This window comes from Ambystoma mexicanum, chromosome 9, assembly GCF_040938575.1.
Source record: "Ambystoma mexicanum isolate Mex_15411 chromosome 9, UKY_AmexF1_1, whole genome shotgun sequence".
NCBI classification, from domain to species: Eukaryota; Metazoa; Chordata; class Amphibia; order Caudata; family Ambystomatidae; genus Ambystoma; species Ambystoma mexicanum.
In genome coordinates this window covers 1,001,122,963-1,001,147,130 of record NC_090931.1, presented here as the reverse complement: position 1 = coordinate 1,001,147,130, position 24,168 = coordinate 1,001,122,963, and the positions used below count along the sequence as shown (strand labels likewise).

Below are 24,168 nucleotides of genomic sequence, written 5' to 3'. Positions count from 1 at the left end.
TACAAGCCCACGAATTCCAAGAAAAAAACAGGACTTTGCGCCTTTCTCATGTGTGGAACTGGGAAACGGAAGAAATCTGCACACTTGTATTAGACATTTAAGATTGCATTCTACTTCAGTATTGCACTGGAGTTTTATACAGAAATAGGCACCGAAAATGCTAGTCAGTCCTTGTGACTAAGTATGAAAATACCGTCAAGAAAAAAAAAAATGTGTGCGTCCACTAATGAAATGATGGCATGCCTTCATATCCGCCTACAAACCTTTCTGGATTTCTTTTTTCACAGGGATTTATTTCTTTTGGTGTTTTTGGATTGGATAAACATCTTATTATTCTGCCTTGTAAAAAACGGTAAATAAAACATTGTAATACTTTGAATAATATATGCCATATTGCATGTGGTGCAGATTTTGCTGATTTGAAGTACAGTTCATGGCTAGTAATTGGTGTGTGTGTGTTCGTACACATAACCACACTTTTTCTCCCCTTTAGTTACTGTCGTAAAAAAGCAGTCTCCAAACGTTTTAGTTACATGCAGTATTGTATAGGTTATGACTAGCAATAATAACATCATGATGGATAATACCACCCAACAACATTTTCATATCCTGTTGTAGGGGGTGAACCTATTTTACAAATGCAAAATGCAGTACATGTCAAGTTTCTGTTTAGCTGCGCTATTGACAGTAATCTATAGATGCCTAAGATTTGTTGTAATCTACCTTTTCTAGAAAGATAAGTGTAAGAACTAAACCGGTATCTTGTATGCCCCTTAAAGCCAACTAGGCCTTTCAATATGTTCATGTTTGTGTCCCAATAGATTGTACTTGTCAAAAATGAACTGTGACGTATCCCCAGGAAAGTAGTAATCAATATTCTCCAGCATGGGGTCTGGCATGGATTCACATGCTCATGAATATTCCCAGTCATCAGGCCGGGAATCCCCAGTAAGAAAGGAAAAGCAGTATTGCTTTAAAAGCTTGAATACTGCCTTTCACCTGTTATTGAATCACTGGGTCATACTGCACCCATCCAATAACGGTCGTCTCCCTGAGCCCCGCCTCGGCGGCCATCTTAAGATTTCTACTACACGTTTATTTTTTATTTTTTTCAACAAAATGCAGTTTTTTTGATGAAATTGCAAGGACTGCTAACGACTATTCAGCTCCGGTAATGGGGCTGTATTGCCAGTTAAGTTTCGAAGATCTGCAGAATGTGTCAAGTGGAAAGGCCTACCGAGGCCTACTTCGTGCCTCGCCATGTTAGAGGGAGGAAGGAGCGGTGTCTTCATACTCGGCTTCCGGTGTGACTTGTGTAACATCCATGTGGAGGACAAACACACTGGATATCTCTGTCTGCATCCCGACCATGAAGAGGACCGATGTGACATCCGCTGAAGCTTTTCTCAGGCAAATCGAAGGGCTACTGACGGTTGGTGGCGTGGTTGAAAGAGGACAGGTGCCCTGCCTGGCGTGGCCTCTTGGCACGCTCAGGAGAAGCCCAGATAGGGCCGCACCCCAGAGCGCTCTCCACCTGGTAAGAGATCCCGATTGGCCAAAGAGGTACCCTTGGAGGGCTCCAGTAAAGCCAAGCGCCAGGCCGTTGGTCCGGCTAGAGACGCTGCTGATGCTGGTCCTAGTACAGGGCACACATGCTCTCCGTCACCTTGCCCGTATACGATGAGTTTTCTGGTGGCCGGCACAAAGTCCTGGAAGCATAGTAGTTCGTCATGGGAGAAATTGAAGAAGCACTGCCGAAAGGAACCCTCTTTGAAGCCCTCGGCAATATATACTTCTACAGCTTCGTCAGTGACTACAAGACCGTCTACGGTCACGACTACGTCAACCAGACCATCATCGGTGGTTACTTCGTCATTGGCTGCAGTGGGCTCTTTTTCATCAAGGTTGTCAGTGGCCACCTATTCGGCGGCTGCTTCATCGACGGCTACCTCGTTAGTGAGTGCTTCGTTGAAGCCTACCTCATTGACAGCCACCTCGTCGACGAGTAAGGAAAAGTCAATGGCAAAACCTGCAGCAAGGATTTCCCTGCCGCCAAGACCGACCGACCGAATGCTTCATTGCCCGCCACTACCCAGTCAATAAAGGCTCCGGTCTTGTCATGGCTCTGAGGGAAGCGGCTAGACCAGGAGACCGTACGCAGAGAGCGCAGTTGGTCCTTTGGCCATTTATACTAGCTCCAGCAACAATGACACACGGCATGAGTCCTTGAATGCTGGTGGCTATAGCCCTTTAGGCATGGATTTGCCAAGGCATGCAAGCCCGTTGAGGCACACCAGCAGTCCTCCGGCGTGCCCTTGGGCCACTCCACAAGTTTCAAGGGATATGTCCCACAACATCCTCACAGTGCTCAGTTCTCTGGTCTCAGAGATACAGCACTGGCTACCACCCATAGCGGGCGCTTCAGGGAACGACCCTAGATACAGCCCTCCAAGGCCTTCACACAGGCATTGCTCAGCTACCCTGAGGAGATCACATCACCACTGCCTGTTCCAACACCGCCAGGCGATGCAGCGCACACTGATGCAGCAACAAACACGGACGCTGGCACAATGGACACGGATAACTTTGTCACTGCTGACGGGGAGCCAGCAGATGCAGATGATCCCCCCCCAGAGCTTCACCTCCAGATGAAGTCGATCATTCCATTCCATGATGGCGAAGGCATCTGCCCCATTTAATCTGGTGCCAGAGGAGAAGAGGAAGGAGGTTTTCCTCTACCAGAGACATACCTCAACCACGAAGACTATGTTATCTGTCCCATTACTGGACGAGGTATGGTAAGAGGGCCTGGCCTTAATGAAGTCCCCGACCTCTGCACCGGCAAAGCGGGACAGGCTAGTGAAAAAATACAGGGTGCTGGACTCAGCCCCCAAATGTCTCCACTCGCAACCATCCCCAGATTCAGTGGTTTCAGCTGTGGCGAGCAAACGGTCGTCAAATCCATCCTCCAAATATATGGTTCCACCGGACCAGGAGGAGAAGAAGCTGGATCCGTCAGGAAAGTGCATTCTATGTACTGCAGCATCAACCATCAAGGCAGCCAACGCTCTAGCCATTCTGGCCCAGTATGATCAGGAGTTGTGGTTTAAACTCTGCCTACTCCTGGAATTCTTGCCGGACGACAAGAGTACGGAAGCATTGGCACTATTTCAGGAGGGAGAGGTGGCCTCCGATCATGACATCGCTGTGGCAATGGATGACGTGGATTCCGGCTTCTGCCGAATGGGAAATGGCATAGCGCTCAGGCATCAAGGATGGCTGAAGGCTACATCTTTAAGGCTGGATGTTCAAGCCAAAGTAGTGAATATGCCTTTTGACAGTGATTAATCTCTTCGGAAAGGCAGTGGATGAAACACTGCAGGCAATCAAAACAGACACAGAGATAGAAAGGTCCATAGGAATGCTGCAGCAGCACCGTTCTTCTTACTTTCAGTCCTCCAAGAGTATGTTTGGAATATCTTCAAAGGGATACACCTCACTTCCTACCGTCAGCCTTACCGCTCCATGGCGCAAGAATCATACAGAGGCCGGTCTCAGGCTTTCGGTGGAGGCTCACAGTGCCGTCGGCGACTGCAGGGAAAGCCGCAAGCAACCCAGCAGGCCTGACTTAGCCCAAGGCCCGCGCCCTTATTTCCAAACCCCAGTGGGAGGCCGTCTGTCACATTTCATTGATGCCTGGAAAAACATCACCACAGACGAATGGGTGCTGGACATTCTGCAGAACGGTCACATGCTGGAATTCGAACACAAGTACCCTCGTATTCCACCTGTAACAAAGAAGGAACAACACACTTCCCAGCTGCTGTGGGAAGTACGAGCCATGCTAGCAATGGGTGCAATAGAGCCCATCCCACTGTGACTCTGGTTCTTGGAGCATACTCCAGTTACTTTGTAGACCGAAAGAAGTCACAGGTATGGTGCCTATTTCTGGACTTACAACTCCTCAACAAATACCAAAGGTCCCAAAAGTTCTGCATGGTCACGTTGCAACAAGTGCTTGGTCGACTGGTGGAAGGGGACTATATGACAACTCTTGATCTGGAAGATGCGTACTTTCACGTCCCCATTCATCCAAAACATCGAAAGTTCCTTCACTTTGTCTTTCTGGGGAATCACTAACAGTTAAAGGCGCTGCCCTTCGGCCTGAAGTCTGCACCAAGGGTGTTTATGAAGTGTTGGGCCCTGGTGGCCTACCCATACCTGGACGACTGGCTCATCTGGTCACGTTCTCGGAGCCTGGCAGTGCAACACACACAGGAGACCATGCACCTACTAACGGAGCTCAGATTGTCTATCAATCATCCGAAATCCTGCATAACGCCATCAGAGGACGTTCTGTTTCTTGTGGCATGTCGAAACACAGTGGCATCCTTAGCTTTCCCCTCCGAGGAGCAAGTGCTGGCCATCCTTGGGAAAGTGCATTGTCTGTCCGGCATCAAATCTGCAACCATCCTGGTCATCAAGTCACTGCTGGGCATGATATCCTCCTGCATACTTCTGATCCCTTTCTGCAGGCTGCAGATGAGGCCACTCCAGGAGTTTCTGGACTGCATGTAGCACCAGGCCCCACAGACAATTGGTCAGACAAGTTGAAGCTCAACCTGAAATTAAGGCAAGCCATCCAATGGTGAGGGGTTTGCGCTCACCTTACGCAGGGTTCCCCATTCCAGACCCCTCCATTTCAGGCAACAGTCACCACGGATGCCTTGCTGGACGGATGGGGAGGCCACACCGGACAGTCCCAAGCTAGAGGCCTTTGGCTGCTGGTGCAGAAGGATCTACACATCAATGTGCTGTAGCTTCAGGCCGTGTTCTGGGCTCTCAAGTTGTTCTTGTCGCTGCGGAAAGGCCAAATGGTGAGGATCTTCGCAGACAACACCACCACAATGTTCTACATCAGGAAGCAGGGCGGGACCCGATCCCCCTGCTGTCATTGGAGGCACAAACCATATGACACTGGGTGTTACTTCAGAACATGTTCCTCATGGCCTTTCACCTTGCAGGTATAAAGAACACCATAGCGGATGTCCTCCGCATGGAGCTTCGGTCAAATCATGAATGGGAGTTACAGCACGGCCAAGATACTTGTCTGTTCCGCCTATGTGGTTGTCCACAGGTAATTTGCCATGCCAGCAAACTACAAACGCTAGCAGTTTGCCAGCAGGTTCCATGAACTGGGGGCATTGGGGGATACCATCTCGCTCAGTTGGGAGGGTCAATTCCTGTACGCTTTTCCTCTGATTTCCCCCCCCTGCTACGCGTCATCAGCACTTGGAAGAGATGCCGCTGCAAGATGATACTCATCGCTGCAGCGTGGCACCGCCAGATATGTTACCTGGACCTGCTATGCCTATCGGCGGCACAGGACATCAGGCTTGCGTTATGGCCACAAATGGAAATGCTTCACAGTGTGGTGCAGGACGCAGGGCATCACGCTGCGGCGTCTCTGCTCTTCAGCTCTTGCCATACCTGCTCTTGTTGGCCAAGTCTGGTTTGGCCCACGCCTCCATCAAGGTGCATCTGGCGGCCATCTCACAATACACCCGTTGTAAAGAAGGCATGGTATCAACAGTAAGACAGACACAAGTGACCATAGTTTAAGGGGTTTTATTGAACTTTCGCATCAGTGTTAAAAACGCCCACCTAAAACTACAGCTGGGAGCAAGCTACGACCATAAAATAATAATAATTCAGGCCTAGTGGAGTCTTTTTCAAAATAAAAGGGCCTATACTAAAAAACATATTGCCAATCCTTACTGCTAATTCACAGATAGTGTGGGGTAGTGTTCATGAAAAAGAAATTGTTCACAAAATGATATATCAGGATGTTCGGGCCATTGGCCTCCCTTCCCCACGTTTTCAGCACAGGGCAAGACGGTTCACTTGAGCAAAGCCCGCACTCTGGCTTCTGCGGCACAAGGATACAGTTCCATTACCAGCATCGGGAACTTCTGAGTCCAAGTCGCTTTACTTCTTAAAAGTCTCTTGATTCAGAGGGCCTGATGTACAAAAAGAAGATGCATACGTTATTTTCTTTTTACAAGTATTCAATTTGGGTGTTCACTCTGGATCCCCTTCAGCCGGGCTCAGATCCCTTTCAAAAACAAAAGTTCAATGTTGGATCCCCCTCTTCTGGGCTCAGATCCCCTTATTACTATGTTCAGCAAATATTCTTTCTCGGGTGACTCGCGGTTCACCCCAGATTCCCCTCAGCTGGGCTCAGATCCCTTTCTTTTGCCCATTAGTCTCCCTTAGCTGGGCTCGGACCAATTGCAGTGCACATTAAACCATCAAAGACTTTCAAATGTGCACAGGGTTTAGATTGACCAGTTGTAGGACCTCTTCGATCTTCAAATTCCCTTTTCTCACACTTGGCATCAGTTGGATACCTAACAGAGACTTTCGAATGAGCGCAAACGTTGCGCCGGACCACTCTGTCTATGGTATATTTTTTTTGCCTCCCAAGGTAGTCACGCCTTAGGTTTCCAATTATATTCACGTCGCTAATCACATATGTCTCGCACACTGTTCTCCTTAGATATCTTCATACAATGTTGCTGCTTAGAACCTTGGTCCAAACACAGGCTGGTTTGGTGTCAGTCTCTGCTTCTCATCGGCTGTGCTGTCTTTTCTGATGCTGCTTTCTTGTAGGAGCCAAGGACAGTACCACGGCAGCAAGCGCTCCTCTCCGCCTTGGTTATCGATGCAGGAGAGTCCCGGGTACCTCCGACACACCGTGCATGGTCTTTGGTTTCTTACTTTACAAGGTTCACGAAAGTAACAGTCTTTAAAGGTCAAGGGCACTCGCCTCCTTTCTGGTCTCGCCATCTTTTTCCTCGTTTTTAACTGCCCGCTTGGAACTTCTGTTTCCTTGTGTGTTTTGCCTCTCTCCCAGTGTGCTTTCATGCTCCGCCTTTTATCCATGTGGGAGAAGCGTGATCGAAGTCAAGTGTGTGTCTAATGATCAGTAATTGCTTCACCTTGCCTGACCATTGTATTGGGACATGTCAGCTATCCGGCTCTGGTGTTAGTCCATTGTCACTCACGGTGAGCTGTCCGTGAGAAAGTGTTTGGGTTGGGAATGGGTGAGGGTTGTGTTCCCAGGACTCCTACCTGGTAGTATTGGGAATAGGTGTTACAGGGAAGGGGGGGGATACTGCGTCCCACCCTCTGGTGTCCCACTTCCACTACCCGAAGACCCCCCATCCAGGTGATCCTCCCGCACTGGTCCACCCCCAGGAACTCGATCCAAAAGCGATGGCCGTATCATGGCCACATGAATGACAGATCTCGGGGACTTGCGGGTGAGACACCTTCAGGTTTCTCACACTGTTTACCTACAAAGCCATCATTATGGTCTCACAGGCTGGTTAAGGAATTCATGAAAGTTCTCTTTAGGTCTTTCCCTCAGTGAATGCTCCGGAACCCGCGTGGGAGCTCAACATTGTCCTCACAAACCTCTTGGGGCCTCCATTTGAGCCTTTACATCGTGCTTCTCTCAAGTTTCTTTCATGTAAAACTACGTTCCTGGTAGCGATCACTTCGGCTAGGTGGATCGGGGAAATTCAGGCTCTTTACTGTAAAGCGTTTTGTTTCACCTTACTAGGGTGGTGCTCTGCACTCACCCCTTGTTCATACCGAAAGTCCCGTCTGAGTTTCACCTCAACTTTGGTACTTCCAGTCTTCTTCCTGAATCTGGATTCGGCTGCTGAACGGTCACTGCATACGCTGGACGTTGCTCGTGCCTCGAAGTTCTATGTGGCCTGTTCCAAGGATTTACAGAAGGCTTCTCAGCTCTTTGTGAACTTTGGTCCTGTGAATCAGGGGAAGGCCTTGTCTAAGGCCCCCCATTTCAAGTGGCTCTCCGGCTGCATCATGCACTGTCATCGTCTAGCCGACATTCCCCTTCCAGGCCAGCCGAGAGCCCACTCCACCAGAGCCATCGCTGCTTCGACAGTGTTTCTCTCTGGCGTTCCCCTGCTGGACATTGACTGGGCTGCTACGTGGAGGTCGACACACACACATTCACAAAATCCTGTGTCGACAGGGATTGCAGGGAGGAGTTCAGAGTCAGCCAAGCAGCACTGCACATCCAATTTGCTTGAAGTAAGTTGGTTCCAGGGGTAAGTGTTGTACTTCTGTTGAGCCTTGCTACCACCCGTGGTTGTGTACATGTTACTGCTGTATAATCGTATTCATGAGCAAATTAATTCATGCCAGACCCCATGCTGGAGAAGGAACAAGTTACTTACCTGTAACTGTTGTTCTCCAAGTTGGGTTTGGCATGGATTCACATGCGAACCCTGCTTCCGTCCCCTCTGACTCTTCAGGGTTCATACGGGCACCTCATGTTCTCCTAATCTGAAGATGGCCACCGGGGGCGGGACTCGAGACGACAGTCATTGGATGGGTGCAGTATGACCCTGTCTTCAGTGATTGGATAATAGGTGAAAGGCAGTATTCAAGCTTTTAAAGCAGTACTTCTTTACTTTTCTTACCAAGGATTCCCTGCCTGACGACAGGGAATATTCATGAGCATGTGAATCCATGCCAGACCCATGCTGGAGAAAAACAGTAACAGGTAAGTAACTTGTTCCATATGAATGGTTGTATTTTACATTTCAGTTTGTTCAAGTGATTACATTATGTAAACGTGCAATTGTAGATTCATTGTTGTAGATCTTGCTGGCTGCTCTGCAGGTTTGTTTTGCCACTTTGCCATTACATCCCCTCTCTTTGTTTCTGCCTTCTCCAGCATCTTCAGTATTTGCGATTTATTGTTTTTATTTAAAGTTCATCCAGAAACAACAAAAGAACAGAGTTCATTCTGAATTTCATTTTTCAAACTTGTTTGAAGATATGCAATACAAGCAATTGATCACGCTAGGATCCATACCATGTTGATTAAGAATACCATTGTATGCTTACTGTAAAAACATAATGAAAGAAAGGTTTGCAACTATTTAAAGTCTTAAAAAGCCGATGGTGGATTCAGGTTAGGCAAGGAAAACGAGGGTTAACGATACAATGAAAAGGGTTTGCTGTTACGCTCACCTGGTATCAACAGGGACGCCACCCAGCCGGGTTACTCGCTGGTATGCTTCTCAGCTTTGCCCTGATGTGGTCTGCGGGGAACGTTCTGCCTGAAAATACAGGAGGACTGAGTTCAAGACTGACCGACTGGGGTAAGTATCCTCCCTCCACCCCTGTATGATTTCAGTCCCTCTGGCGCCCTCTCCTCACCTTGTGGTAGAACTAGGCGTGCTCTCCGTCCTGCCTTCTTTGCAGGGGCGCATTGTCTTTCATGGGCGAGTGCGGTCCAGTTACTTCACTGACGCCGGCCCGTTTGATATTGTTCAGGTAGTTCTTATTGCTGTTCTTTAGTTTTGTTGCTATCCTGCATGCCTTTCTTTGTTTAAAATGCCTCTTTTTTCTCCCTTAGGTATGCAGAGCTTCAGCGCAGCGAACTGGCTTGGTTGAGCCCCGCTGATAAATGATGGCGCATTAAGAGCGCTATGATGCAGTAAGTAAGCGCTATGCGCAGCGCTTCGAAGTCTTGCCTTTGCTAACCTGTGTTCTCCTTCCTTGTAGGTCGCGGTGTTCTTCAGCACGAGTGGAATGTCCGGAGTGGTGCCAGCCGAGAGTCGACCAGCCAGGTAAGCCTTTTGAGCAGTTCGTAATTTGTAAATGTCTCTACTGCTTTCTTTAATGTTGCCTCTGTCTTCCTCTTTCAGGTCGTTCTGTCCGGGAGGCGTGCAGATTCGAGGAAGCTGTTCTCAGTAGCTGCCATTGTTTAAAGATGAAGACTTCAGGTAAGATGCTGCTGCTAATGATGTTCCTTTTGTCTCCTTGCAGGTTCTGCTTCTCCGAGGTTCGAGGGAATAGCTGGACACGGTGAGCGTCACGTTGCAAGCTGCAAAGTAACGCAAAGCGTGTTGTCTTGCTCGGGTGTGGTTTAAATAGCCCCAACAAAATAGTCCAAGCAAAGTGGTCCCTAGGCTACCACACCCAAAACACTAGACAGCATAGCTTGGTTCTTAGGAACCAAGCTATGTGGATGGCTCCATGTTGGCTGACAATACAATAAAGCAGTTCCCAAGCACATTGTTGTTCATGGTGTATGAGCCTGGCGCCATAGGCGCCAGGACTGGCCCCGTGAGGGCTTTTGAAGAGGATGCCAGGCTCTAGAGGCCCGAATCCTGACTCCACCTGGCCAATGGGTTTGCCAGAGGGAGTTTTGAGCAAGGGTCATGACATTTGCAGGATAAGAGCTGGAGCCCCCTAACACCCAATGCATGTCAAGATGGAGAACAAAAGTCCTTAAAGGCGTCCAAGGCCTCTGTGCTTAAAGTATAATTTCAACAGCAAATGGTGTTAGATGTTAATTCACCCAATCATAAATTGGGGGATTCCTAAATGTGCAAAATCATATTTTTCATGCACATTGCACTCTTAAAAAACACAGCCCTTTATTGTCATAGGATAAAGGTTAGAAATGTAATTGGAATCTCATTTCTTGTATTAGATCGATTCTTGATGTTACCAAAAGTCTATGGTTCTTTAACAAGACCAAATTAGGTTTTCCAGAATACCTTGTTAATTCATGCATCTCAAACTGGTTGGGAAGAATCAATGATACTTGATTTTTCAGGATCACAAAATCTTTTATTTGTTTTAGCAATAGATTTCTGGGGCTGGGTAAACACTGTGTTGAAAAGAAAATTGTGTATGAGGGATCTCGGCACAAATGTGTCGTTGTCTAATACAAAGTCATAAACTAAATATGTGCTTGCCTTCCTAAAGGCACCAGAGTCTACAACAGAAGTTTTCAAAGGTGATAGTCAATGAAAACTTCAAATTCCAGTCTCAAGTCCTGTAGCCCCCTGGCTTTGCCTTTTCTTATGACAGCAGTTCCAACAATTTGCCCTAAGGAAAGTTTTTAACCTAAACTATAAACAATCCCACGTATCTTTCTGGGAAGGCTACCAGCTGTTACAGTCTGGCTTATTCTCACAGCGACCTCTGTTTTAAGAGGTGTGTTCACAGGCCCCCCCAAACATTTGGACTCTCACACTTCTCTCTCTATCTCATTAGGCTTTCTTCAGCTCTGTCATTGCTGCTTCTGGGCTTCCACTAGCCCTGTTGATTCTTGTAGGTCCTTCCTAGACGATAGATATACAGATGTGTGTTTGTGTGTATGTATGTATGTATGTATGTATATATGTATATATATATATATTCTGAGGCTTGTGGATCTGCTAAACTCACATAGTCCGACATCTAGTGGTAGTTTCAGAGAGTATTACAAGATTTGTTTTCGAAAGTTGAAAACGGACGTTGACAGGACATGTTGATAATACTATCCCTAGTTTGAAGTGTACTTTATCCATGTCCTTCACGTGTCGAGGTCGCTCAGTTTGTTTCTTTCCACCATCGTGGTTGGTCGCAAGTTGTGGAATTCCTTTCCAGGTTGATGCCTTTGATTAGTTAAGTTTATTCATAGACTTCTCTTTCTTTCTTTACTGTCCGCTTTTGCCGCAGTGTCATCCAACTGCTCGACAGACAACCCCATCGTCGACAAATTCACTGAATCAACGACCAGACATGCCTTCACTGGCCTCTTCGGGCCTCGGCCTTTACAGTAGGGAGAGAGGGGCGAGGTTTTACCATACATACTCCTTTAAGAGAATGCATATTCTTCCACCCTTTTCTGCTTTTCTTGCCTACCTGACCTTTCAATTAATGATGGACAAAACAGTTTAAATGTTGCCCTACCTGCCATAGAAAATTCCAGTGGAAGGACACACAATTACTGTCTCCCTAGGGATCACCCCGAAATCAAGTCCTGCAAACCTTTCCGCCCGAAAACTCTCAAAGCCCGCTAGACCAAGTGCTGGGCCATACATGCAATGTAGGCCGAAGCCTCCATCGACGTGACTGAGGATTCCAGCTAGAGCAGTATCGGTATCCTTAGTGATGCCGAAGGCGACCGGGGTTTGACCCGGACTCCAATAAGCAGGCTTTCGGCTCTGTGATGGGGATAACCCCCGGCGGCCATAGCACACCCATGTCCAAAAACATTAAGCACATACCCCATGACCGACATTCGTGGAGGCCCACGCAGTGTCCATGAAAAAGCCTTTACATCTTCCATGTCCTCTGGACCATCGCTTATGCTTTCGCCTCATGACCGGCCTCTGAAATCGGCCCCCAAAGTCGGTTTGGACACCGCATACAAAAAGGACCTCCTTTCGCGTGCAGAAAAACAGGCAGCCAAAGGCGCATCAGCGTCCCTTAAACATGCATCCAAAATGCAAGAATTAATTAAAAAATACATCCCTGCTACCCTGTAAAAGACAAGGTCACTGAAGAAATCGAAATCCTCAACGCTTGTCTTCCCAAACCTCGTCTTGACCCACAGCCAAGCACTTCCGCCCTAGGTCCCCAGGCCTACACTTACCAAGACACCTCTCAGGACATGTATCATATTGATCTCTATGGGTCGCAAGAGCCAGGCTCTCGAGAAGATCTATACAGTCAGGACCAGTACTACAATGACAACATTTGTCATCCAGACGCCTGGCCGCCAAGATCAGCCTGTAGCAGATTCACCTGTAGATAATCGGCTCCAGTACAACCAACTGTTGCTAAAGGCTGTCCAACATTTCAGTATTGACACCCAAGAGGCACAAGTAGACAAGGAATTTGTGGAGGACATTCTTGGTGAGCAGAAGTCCGCCACTCTGTTTTTCCCATTGTTAGTCTATACAGAGTTTGCAGCCATCCTTACTTAAACCTAACCTCACAAGGGCGGTTAACCCTAGAATCGAAAAAGTATTCAGGCCAGCATCCACAGAACCCCCCTGTATATTAGAGGTCAGCTAAAACCTGACTCACTAGTTGGCACCCCTACCAGAAAGAGGGTTGCCACCCCTCTGGCGTCGGCTGAAGCCCCGCCAGACAAAGCGAATAAAAGAATCTATACTTTCGGAAGGAAGTTTGCCTCCTCAGCTTCATATCAAGCTAGAATTGCAAATACTATACTCCTAGCTGGTTATGGCTCCCACAAGTGGGATGACCTGGAGCAGAAGGTTATAGCAGTGCCAGAACGCCTGAAATCACAGCAGGTATCTAACCGTATTTGTATTGTATTTATTTGTATAGCGCTCCAAGCCCAAAGGCATCTGGGCAAATTTCTTCCATATACATAGGTTGCAAGCTATACATTAACATAGTACATATATACAGGTGAAAAATAAATATTATAACATTACATACATTTTAGTGGGGTACAACAGGTTTAGCATGAAAGGCAAGCAATGGGAAATGCCTACATGTCCTGGGTGAAGACCCATATTTGTGCATTTCTTCTGAATAGCTGGTAGACGAGTTCTTTTCTTAAATGTGTGGGAAGAATGTTACACAATTTTGCTGCGAGGACGTGGAAGCTACTACGTCCTGCCTTCTGCAACTTGAGCCTGGGTATTTGTAAGCCAATGCGCCTGTGCAGATCTGGAGGGGAGATCGGATGTGACGTTATTGGCCAGATATCTTGGCGCTAGATTCGCGGGACACTTAGGGATTTTAATTCAATCCTTTGCTTAACCGATAACCAGTTCAGGTTGTGTCTAAATTCAGAGATCTTTCATCTTTTTTAAATTCTAATGGTTGGTTCTGAGGTAAAGAGCGTTGCATTAGTCTAGTCTTGCTAGTACTAGAGCTCTAGCTATGGCAATGCAGTTGTGTGTGGAGAGGAGCGGTCTGTAGGCCATGATTAATTTGCACGTGTACGCTGTGGTGGAGGCGCTTGCGTTGATTTGTCTAGAGAGAGTTGGGGTGGAGTCGATATAAATGCCAAGTGTTCTTTGGAAACCCTAATGATGTTGCCGTCTATGCTGAACGAGTCAGACTGTTTGTCAAGTCTAATGTGCTTCACTCGGTAACGTACACGCTGCACGAATAATACTTTACAATTCAAGCTGATCCTGCAACTGCTAGTAATTGTGGAGCCCACGATTAATTCCAGTATCCCCCAACCTAAAATACATTAACTCACGGTAACCAGTCTAACAAGACGCCAAGACCAAGCCTCAGTGGAAGAGCGGGATGCTCGAAACATGTGTCAGGCTGCAACAGTGCTGATTAAAATTGCTAACAAAAGCCAACTTTGCTTGATATTCTGTTTGTGTGCGCAGCGTGAAAGCGAACCCACTTTCTGTTTGTCAAGTCTATTGAGTTTAAGTTGGGAACCTGAGAGGAGTAGTTCTGTCTTGTTGTTGAGACAGTCCGTGCTTAGCCCTCCAGGCCTCTATGATGAGATAGATGCCATTGAATGCTTTAGAGTCAATTTCGTAGTCTCCGGTGATGAGGATGAGTATCTGGGTGTCATCCGCATAGTTGATGTAGGTGACACACAGACAGTCCAGGTCATTGAATAGGGGTTTTGTGAACACATTATATATGGTTGGTAATGCACACGATTGTTGGGGACTCCACGTGTGACTGGTGCGACGACTCTCATTGATCTATTATCAAGGAATGACTGGATCCAGGTATTGGCTTTATCAGAGAAGTGAGCAGATGTTGTTAGATACTTGCAGAGGAATTTGTGATTAACTAAGTCGAATGCGGCCGACAGATCCAGTAGGAGGAGGAGGGCAAGTTTGCCTTTGTCTTTCAATTCTTCAATTTGTGTTTTTAGGTCCATCAAGGCCGTTTCCGGACCATATCTGCGTCCAAAGCCTGATTGCCTAAAGCCAAGAAGGTTTTTTATTTCTAGGTGCTCTTGAATCTGTAGGTAGGCTGCTTTATCAAGAATTTTCAATAAGAATGGGACTGTGGTGAGAGGTCTGTAATTGATGAGAATATTAGGTTCTAGGGTCGGTTTCTTTAGTAGAGGGAAGAACCATGCGTCTTTTAGACTGTTGGCGACTTTGCTTGTTTCAAAAGAAGTGTTTGTGGAGGTGATGAAAGGGGCCAGTTCCTTAGCTGCTTTTTTAATGATGGGTGTGGGGCAAATGTCTCCTTGACATTTTGATGGTTTAAGTTTAGTGATTATGTCCTCTACCTCTTTGGTCGTAAGAGGGGAGAAGTTAAAAACGGAGTGGGTTTTAGGGGGTGAGTCTGATGGGGAGGGTTGGGTCAAGACTGGGGAAAGGCTACGTTTTTTGGATTCTGGTTTGCCTTGTAGCATCGTTATTTTGTCCAGTATGGCTTTCTGAATGTTAGTGCACCAAGAGGAGTCTTTGATGCAGGTTTCAGGTGGCGTGGCCGGAGATTCCATTTCTATAAGTATATTGAAGAGTTCTTTGGCGCTTGATTTAGCTTGGATGATACGGTTATTGTAAGTTTCTTTTTTGGTCTGTAGAATCGCCTCTTTATAGTTAAGAGAGGCTATTCGAAATTTGTCGTTGAGGGCCATTGAATGACTCTTCCAGAGAGTTTCTGTGTTTCTTTTGGCTTTGCGAAGTGTACTGAGGTGTGGGGTAAACCACGAGTTTAGATGGGCGTGCTGTTTGGCCTTACGCAGTTTTAGAGGTGCAATTATATTGATGGCATTGAGTAGGGTGTGGTTGAATAGGTCCACTACGACAGTAGGGTCTGAATGTTTGGGGAGTGTTGTTCAGGATTGGCTGAAGTAAGGGTAGCAGCTTCTCCACTGTTATGTCATGATTATTCCTCGTGTGTAGGGAAGGAGCGATGTTGTGATTGTGACTCTGCTTCCCTTCTTTTATCATGAAAGAGATGAGGTGGTAGTCTGACCAGGCACAGGTAGTGTTGGCAAGGATGTTAATGTCACAATTGAGGTCGGCTAGCCCATTTAAAGTCCTACCTTTTCTTTGTGCGTAGGTTTGGAAATGCGATGGAGAAAGCCTAATTCTGAGATCGTGTTGGCAAGGGCTATTGCCTTGGTATCCTTCGCAACCTGAAAGCCAAGGTTCAAATCCCCAAGTAGGATAATTTGTGAACCTGGCTTAATGTTGTTGGTGATGAGAAGGGTAATGTCTTCTTCAAATGTTGATACAGAACAGAACCAGGTAGTCTATATGCGAGGTGGATGGTGATGGTTCGGGAGGCAGAGATATAGGTAGTTTAACAGACAAAAGTTCTGCTGATGGGAATGCTTGATTGGGTATGAGCCTGAGGCCTAATGCAGTTTTAGAGATGAAGGTGACGCCTCCTTCTTTAGCAGAGTTGCAGTCTCTATCACATGGGGTGACGGAATACTCATCAGGGATCGCCAGGGAGACAGAGGGCCCTGATGCAGCGCGAAACCATGTCTCTGTGATTGCTAGAAAGTCAAGGTCATGCAACGTTATAAAGTCAGCTAAATCTAAGGCATGGGCTGGTAAGGATCTTGCATTGATGAGCGTGCCTTTGATCGAGGTGGTGGGCTTGTTGTGAGTGTCTGGTGTTTTCCCTGGGCAGGGAAGTGTTAATCGATATGCTCTTATTGGAGTTTACTGTCTTTATTGTGGTAGCTAAAGCATTGGTGGTGGTGGTGATTTTATGGTTAGATGGAGAATTAGTTTGGGGAGAATCTAGAGCCTAATCTTTGCATTTCTAATTTTCAGTGAGCAAGGTTGGTTGGGTGTGGGTTTTATGGTAAATAGTTTGATCCATTGGGCCGGAGAATTGAGGTAAGGATTGTTAGGCAGTGATTGAGTGGTGGGTATGAGATGAGGGACTACCTGCTGGCAAGAGGGTAAGAAGGTAGTGGGTGATATGCTGGCGAATAGAGGAAGTCTCTGTGACATAGCTAGTCGAATGCTAGGAGGTCTATTCAAAATGGACAAGTTGTCATTTGTGGACGTCGGAGGGTGATTACTAGAAACACAGGTCACCATGGTGGGCTGGTGCAGGGCGCTGATCAGGGTAGTAAGGAGCAAGTAGTCAAGGATGAGCATGAACATGGCTAGATACATGGGATGTTGAACTGGGGTGACACTTAGTTTGCTGTGTGCGGCTAGATGTAGAGCACTTGTGGTGCGCGCAGCGTGGCTAGTAACCAAAAGCTGGTTTCAGCATATTGGGATTTGCACTGAGAGGTTAGGTGGTACACAATAGGCTAGATCCAAAATGCTAGGTTCAACACAGTAGGCTGGATGCCAAAATGCTTGGTTCAACACAGTAGTCTACATGCCAAAATGCTACGTTCAACACAGTAGTCTACATGCCGAAATGCTAGGTTCAACACAATAGGCTAGATGCCAAAATGCTAGGTTAAACACAATAGGCTAGATGCCAAAATGCTAGGTTCAACACAGTAGGCTGGATGCCAAAATGCTAGGTTCAACACAGTAGGCTGGATGCCAGAATTCTAGGTTCAACACAGTAGGCTGGATGCCAGAATTCTAGGTCCAACACAATAGGCTAGATGCCAAAATGCTAGGTTCAACACAATAGACTAGATGCCAAAATGCTAGGATCAACATAGTAGGATGGATGCCGAAATGGTAGGTACAGCGCAGTGGGCACGCTGCAGCGCATTTGGGAACTGCGCCAAAATACTAGATACAGTGCTGTAGGCTAGATGCTAGATGCAAAGTAATAGGCTAAGTACAGCCAATTGACATTGTTACGTGGGAGCTATTAACGGCCTGCTAATGTTAGCACTTTGAAGCTAGATGTTTCGCAGGGTGTTCTGAAGAGGAGGCCAGGCATGCACTTGTGTTGATCATGTGTGGGAAGGACAGGCAAATGTAGCTTTCCTCTGCATGGTTTTTGGCTGCTCTGGGCCACAGGGTGCAACTTGGGTATGGCCGTAAGGTTGGCGTGAGACTGTGAATTCACCGGCAGGTCTCGTGGATGGCCATAGGCCGTGGGCATGGACAGGATACAGAGCACAGACAATATATGGGCCTATACATTCATGGAGGGCCAGGGGAAGGCACTTATCTGGGCTGCGCTGCCGCTTGTCTCCCTGCTCTGGGCGCGAACAGGGGCAAACAGGGCCTTGAGTGTTGGCCTTTGGTGGGAGGCCGGCGTTCGCCTGCTGGCTCCCTATTGGTTGTTTTTGTGAGGCTGGGGACGCTTTGGCGTAAAGCGCTATATAAACACAATAAACATAACATAACATAACAAAAGCAATGCAATCCCTGGTGGAACCAGGAAGTAATCGGGGCAATTTGTTGCACCGTTTACAAAACCGCCATTTTTTTGAATGGCCTAAGGCCAAATGGTAGCAGAGTGTGGAGAACGGGTGCAAGTGCACCGAAGAAGCTAGTTGCTGGGTATAGGTATTAACCTTACGGGTAGCTGGTAAAATGCTGCTTTGGGAGCGCGGATTCTGTTGATAGCCAGATAATTGCAATTAATTTACTTCTGTGCATCGGTTTATCCGCATAAAGTCCTGAGGGCTTATCTTAGAGCGGTGAGGTTGGGTGCCCTCCATGGGCCTCCTTATTCCGGATCGACGATGAGGAGACGACCACAGCTTCCATGTGAGAAGTGGTGGACCAAGAGAGGCGAAGTGTTCATAGGGCCAGAGTGTGGGCCTTTGGTGGGAGGCCGGCGTTCGCCTGCCGGCTCCCTATTGGTCGCGTTTGTAAGGCTGGGGACCAATGGCGATGCAATCAACTGCATCGTTAAAAATAATCTTGATGCAGCAGACAACACAGGCTGCATCATCACAGAAGCACACTCCTTAACATGCTGGAGGAACCTAATGTCCTTTTCGGTAAGGCTATCAAAGATGCCCTCAAGAGCATGAAGGAAGAGTATGACACTATTAAATTCCTCGGCCAATTAACCAGCAAACCCTATGTACAACGGGGCTCCTCAAACTCCAAAAGGATTCGGGGTCGGGGTTCACAACGCTCTTCCGAATACACTCGGGCAGACATTCTTCAACTTGGGGCCCAGCGCAATGCCAATCTTCCACTTCTGGTTTTCAAAGAGGAAATAAAAGATCCAGAGGAAGAGGCAGAACCCCACCTGTGAGAGGCTCTACCCCTCCCAAACAATGATACACTGCTGCAGGTCCCCTCCCATGCCACCTCAGGAGGAGGAAAAAGAAAGTCAGTCTTCAGCTGATTCCGGCGCTACACTAGTGTGTTTACAGTTTGCGAAAAGAAGCAGCAGGTTTTGGGTCTATTACCCTCAGACTGTAGAGGGAAAAATAATCAAAGTCAATGAATTAGACCTATTGTTAACATGCGCTTACTCTTTCCAATGTCCCAGTGAAGAAATGGTGTTGTTTCAAAAAAATATTTTCCACATTCAAAGTATGATTTGTCTGGTTTATTTTAGCCTCTGCTCAATCCAGTGTATTTATATGACTAAGTTCATTGAATTATAATCATTCAATAGCATTAAAGTTCATTTGTCATAATGCTTGGCTTTCAACAACAAGTGTTATCCTTCATTGAATTCCAATCATTCAATTTTACTTGTATTTTGCATTCAAATTTTAGCCTTGCTCAGCCTGAACCCTACACGTGTTTCCCCGCAATAGGTGTAGCAGTTCCGTAGGGGTATACTGGCCTAGTGAGAAAAACAGGTAAAGAGAACACAAAAGTATAACTTGACTGAGTGTTTACATTGGGATCTACATATCAGAATTAAGGTAACAAACTCTATACTGATTATATAAAAAAATACCATTAAATTCAACTTACTCAATGGTCTCCAAAGCACATTGTAGGTTTTCACCTAATTTCATTTCAAAGTTCCATGTAAACCAATCCATAGAACTTCTACCTTCTTTCAAAATCCATCTAACTCAACCGAGAGAAGCCTCCATACACTTTATGTTGGGTGGTCTTGTACTATGTGAACAAAACTAAACCCCTAAAGAAAATGGACCAACCCTTTGTTTCCATAGCATCTGAGAGAGAGGACGATCACATATCAAAAATCACCATCTCCAAATGGATGGTCAAGTGCATACAGCTCTGCTATTCCCATCCAAAAGAGTTTTACCTTGCACTCCCAGGGCTCACTCTACCAGGGGGACCAGAGCTACCCTAGCCTTCATTGCAAACATCCCTCTAGACGCCATTTGTAAAGCTGCTACATGGAGTTCAATTCATACTTTCACACAGCATTATTGCATTGACTCTCTAAAGCAGATTCACAAGTGGGACAAGCGGTTCTAAACCATCTATTTGCAGCTGTACCTTCTCACATCCCACCTCCTTCTCCAGATACTGCTCACTAATCTATGCAGAGCATGTGATCCAAGCAGATCCATAAGCCTCAGAAGGGATACATCATTCAACATAATCCTATTTCTGATGCTTGTTTCTGCTTAGACATGCGCCCGACCTTCCTCCCCCTACTGGAGTCGAAAGCACATAAATGTTTTCGGTTCATCACTGTAACTGCTTTATCACATCTACACTCATGCTACACTTTATGCAACCTCATGTCAGAAACAATCAATCTGAGGCACCTCGACGCGTGAAGGACCATGGGTACAGTACACGTCAAACTAGGGATAGTTTTACTAACCTGCGCTGTCGACGTCCATTTTTGCCTTTCGAAAGCAAATCTTGTAATACTCTGCTACTATCACAATTATAAAACCACAATATCTGTGCTTCAGATTCACAGCATAGTCAATGCATTATAAAAACAATTTTGTTAAAAAACAGAATGCAGTACATTTCCAGTAGCATTAAAAGAATCATCACAGTGGAGCCAAAATCCCCTTTCTCTGGTACATGCCTCACAAATGCCCAAGCTGTCAATACAGAATCTGTGGCCAAACGAAATAGTAGAGCCGGCTTGTGGGAACAAATATTAGATGACCTGAGGACTGGTAAAATAGACCTTCTAATGTCACTATACGCTGGGCAAAACAGTATAAGGTGCTTCAGATCCTCTCGATCCGCCCCACAGGCTGGACAACTTGATGTATCGCAATACCCTTGCCACTTTGCGGTATTTCACCATGAGCTGTAGACTGTCAAATCTGGCTCACGCGATCAGCCAACGCTCTCCCCTTTTAGAGCTCAGGAGAAGGTATGGCTGAGTCTCGTTCACCCTACTTATTACGGTATGATTTCTGTCCCGATTTTAATATCAAGTTCCATGAAGTCCCTTTTGTCCTTCATTGCCACATTCAAAATGCGCTTGTAAGAGCACAGTTGCCCAGAGGTCTGCAAACTAGCTGGAGGAGAGAGAACCCGAATATTACTCCTGGACAGGTACTCCTCAGGGACTCCTCATGAATGCTAACCAGGGGATTTTGTGCCAGTTTGCCCTATCCATGAGGGTCCTAATAATAAAATGACATAAAGCGGCACAGTCGTTCGCCCAGAGTCGTAGCCAAAAAATAATCTGAGCTAGCGCCCATTGGTCCTCCCAGAAATCCATTTCAAGTTCCCTATGTATTGAGACACAAGCAGTGGATCCCAGCAATCGCAATAGCCTTCTAACAAAACGTGTTTTCCCTGACCTGTATCTCTGGTGCTTTCGTATAGCCCCACAATGGTGCTCCATATGGTGTTGCAGCCTTGGTCTGCGCAGAATAAACTTTTAAAACCAGGTCCAGTTGTTGTCCCTGGCAGCGGGACAGGAAGCGGGAAAGCCGTCCTGCATTTTGCTCATATTCAGTGATTGTTTATTAATGAGGGCTCGGCCGGTGACCGACTCTGAGAATCGGATGCCCAAATAATCAAATTCTTTAACTCTGGGTATAATATCCCTGTTGCAAACCATGGGGCGCACCTTCACCAATTTCTTCCTTCCCGCGCCCCATTATAGCTGATTTTGAAGTGTTGATTTTTAGCCCCAGGTGATTCATGAAGGTTGCATACGCATTTATCAAAATCTGAAGGGCACTTGGGGTCCTGGCTATTAGCACTGTATCATCAGCGTAAGCCGGGACCGGAAAGGCCCTACCCCCGAGGCTCAGGTAATCTGCCCCGGGATCCACCAAGGCTTTCAAAAGGCCATTTATGTAAAGGGTAAACATAATTGGGGCCAAAACACACCCCTGGTGGACCTCAACCTCACATTAAAGCATGCAGTGTATTGGGCCTCCTATCCACTGCGCATACGCCCAGTTCTCCCTGTGGAGTTCTCGCAACACACTCACAATTTTCTCTGGGCCTCCCATGGACCCGAGCATGTCCCACAATTTTGATCTATCTACCTTGTCGAGGGCCATGCTCAGGTCCATGAATGCAAGATACACCGCCTCCCCCCTACAGAATACGGAATTTAGTTATTATTAGATAGAAATTCAAACTCTGTTGCATGGTTCCTACCCAGGACGACAACCAAAATGTATGTCTGAGAGCACTTCACCCTCTGTTATCCAGGACTCTATATACCCCATTACGTGGGTTCGCTTTCCACGAGCACTGCACCACGAAGCCCTTTGTGAGTGCCCCCAGTACATTAGTAAAGTGCTCCACTATCCACTCTGGATTGGCTGAGCATTCTAATATGCCCTGGATATCGGAGATTTTCTCTGCCAAGATGTCAAGATGCAGCTTAGAGTCCAGAATTGTTGCCCAATCGATTCTCCTCTTGGACACATCTTCCATATTTATCAAGCAAGGGGAGCTATTGGGCGGACCTACCGCTCCTACTACTCCCCTGAGTTTCAAACCAATTGGGTTGTGGTGTTTACTCAGGTCAGCCACCACTTCAAAGTCCACTATCCTTTACCACAATTCTACCGAAAGACAGAAATAGTCTATTGTAGAGGAACTCAAATGGTTATTGAAGGTCTGGTTGCCCGGAATATCAGGCGCTAGACAGCCATTTACAGATTGCATCCCCATTCAATAAGCCAAACACAGAATTGCAAACCCTTCACACACACCCGGGCAACCTTCATTAGTGGATTTGGGATGTGTAGAGAGAGATCCTCCTGTAAATCAAGCAAATCACTTGATAGTCCAGCACCCATTCTAACATTGAAATCTCCTTCCCAAACAAATTTAACTTGTCTATTCCCTTATTTCTCATTTGCTCATCAATAAATCCTTACTTTTTTCCAATCTGTTCACATTGGCCTTGTGGGGACTATTGTAAAAATTGAGAATGTTTACCGGATCCTCCTGGGATATGCAACATCTGTAAGTAGTCCATTTTAGTGTCTACTACCTTAACCTTACAGGTCAACAAGGCCTTAACCAATATGGCCATTCCCCCATAGCATCTACCGCTACCATTTTGCTTTGCTGGAATCCCATAGGATACATATCCATCTAGGAGGGGGATCTCCAATGCCCATGTTTCTTGCAGAAGGATCCTCTCGTAGGACTTCAAAAACTCCCCAATATCTTCCTTCTCAAATTTCCCTCTAGCCCCATGTAACGCTCACCTGACTCCCACGGAGGCGCTGGCCTGGTTCGCGCTGCTGTGACCTCTTCTAAGGTGATGCGCAGGGTTCGGAAGACGGACTGGACCGGGCCCCCAAATCTGGCTTGTCTGGCTCGCAGAAGGTATCCTTCTGTAGGCGAAAATAGGGGATTAACTGTCTGCGGGGTAATGCAATTGGCCTCCCACTTTTCCCTCTCACCCTCCTCGAAACCCTTCTGTGATTCCTCGTAGTGTCTCACCTTAGGGTCTCGAAGGACGAGCTCTCCATCCTGCTTCTGATGCAGGGGCGCGTTGGTATCCAGTTACTTCACTGGATTTTCGGATTGGTGAGACCAAACTTGCTTGACTTCCAGGTAAGTTTTTTTGATAAGAGGTTCCCCTTGTGTCCATGCATTAATGTACTAATGCTAGTGTCTTTTTCCCCATAGGGGCCGGGGTACGGAATGCCGGGGAACAGGCACCAACCCGAGATGAGAGGTGAAATCCGTGTAGAAATCAGGTAAGTCTTTAATGAGCGTTTTTTGGTAATGTCTTTTCATTCGCTCATTAACGCTGATGTCTCTTTTTCCCCTTAGGGGCCGGGGTCCGGAAATGCCAGGATGCGGCGCGGACCCGAAATGAAGAGGGAATGAATCAACAGGTAAGTCTTAACATGGAGATTTAGCTTTCCTTATTCCCTTCTCTCTCTCACCTTTTGTTCTGGTCTTTTTCTCCCTAGGCGCTGGGGCGTGACTGCGAATCCGGATGATCGCTGCTGAACATGGAGGCGCCCTGTAAAGGTGAGTGGAATGCGGCGCTGCAGCGATCGACGCGATGAGCTTTTAAATAAAAGTCTTCCTTTTCAGGATTGTCGGCGAGATGTCT

The 24,168-nt window shown here is 46.8% G+C and overlaps 1 protein-coding gene across 6 annotated transcripts in view; it reads left to right on the top strand.

The window, feature by feature from the left end:
* Window positions 1-24,168, top strand: part of GPR155 (G protein-coupled receptor 155) — a 1,263,615-nt gene that overhangs the window by 1,104,021 nt on the left and 135,426 nt on the right. For 5 of the 6 annotated variants that reach the window (XM_069616249.1, XM_069616248.1, XM_069616250.1 and 2 more), the window contains one exon: window positions 288-352. The exons of the other annotated variant lie outside the window; for it this stretch is intronic. In XM_069616249.1, the coding sequence (XP_069472350.1) occupies window positions 288-352 (65 nt within the window). The remainder of the gene's footprint in view (window positions 1-287; window positions 353-24,168) is intronic. 6 annotated transcript variants of the gene reach the window in all.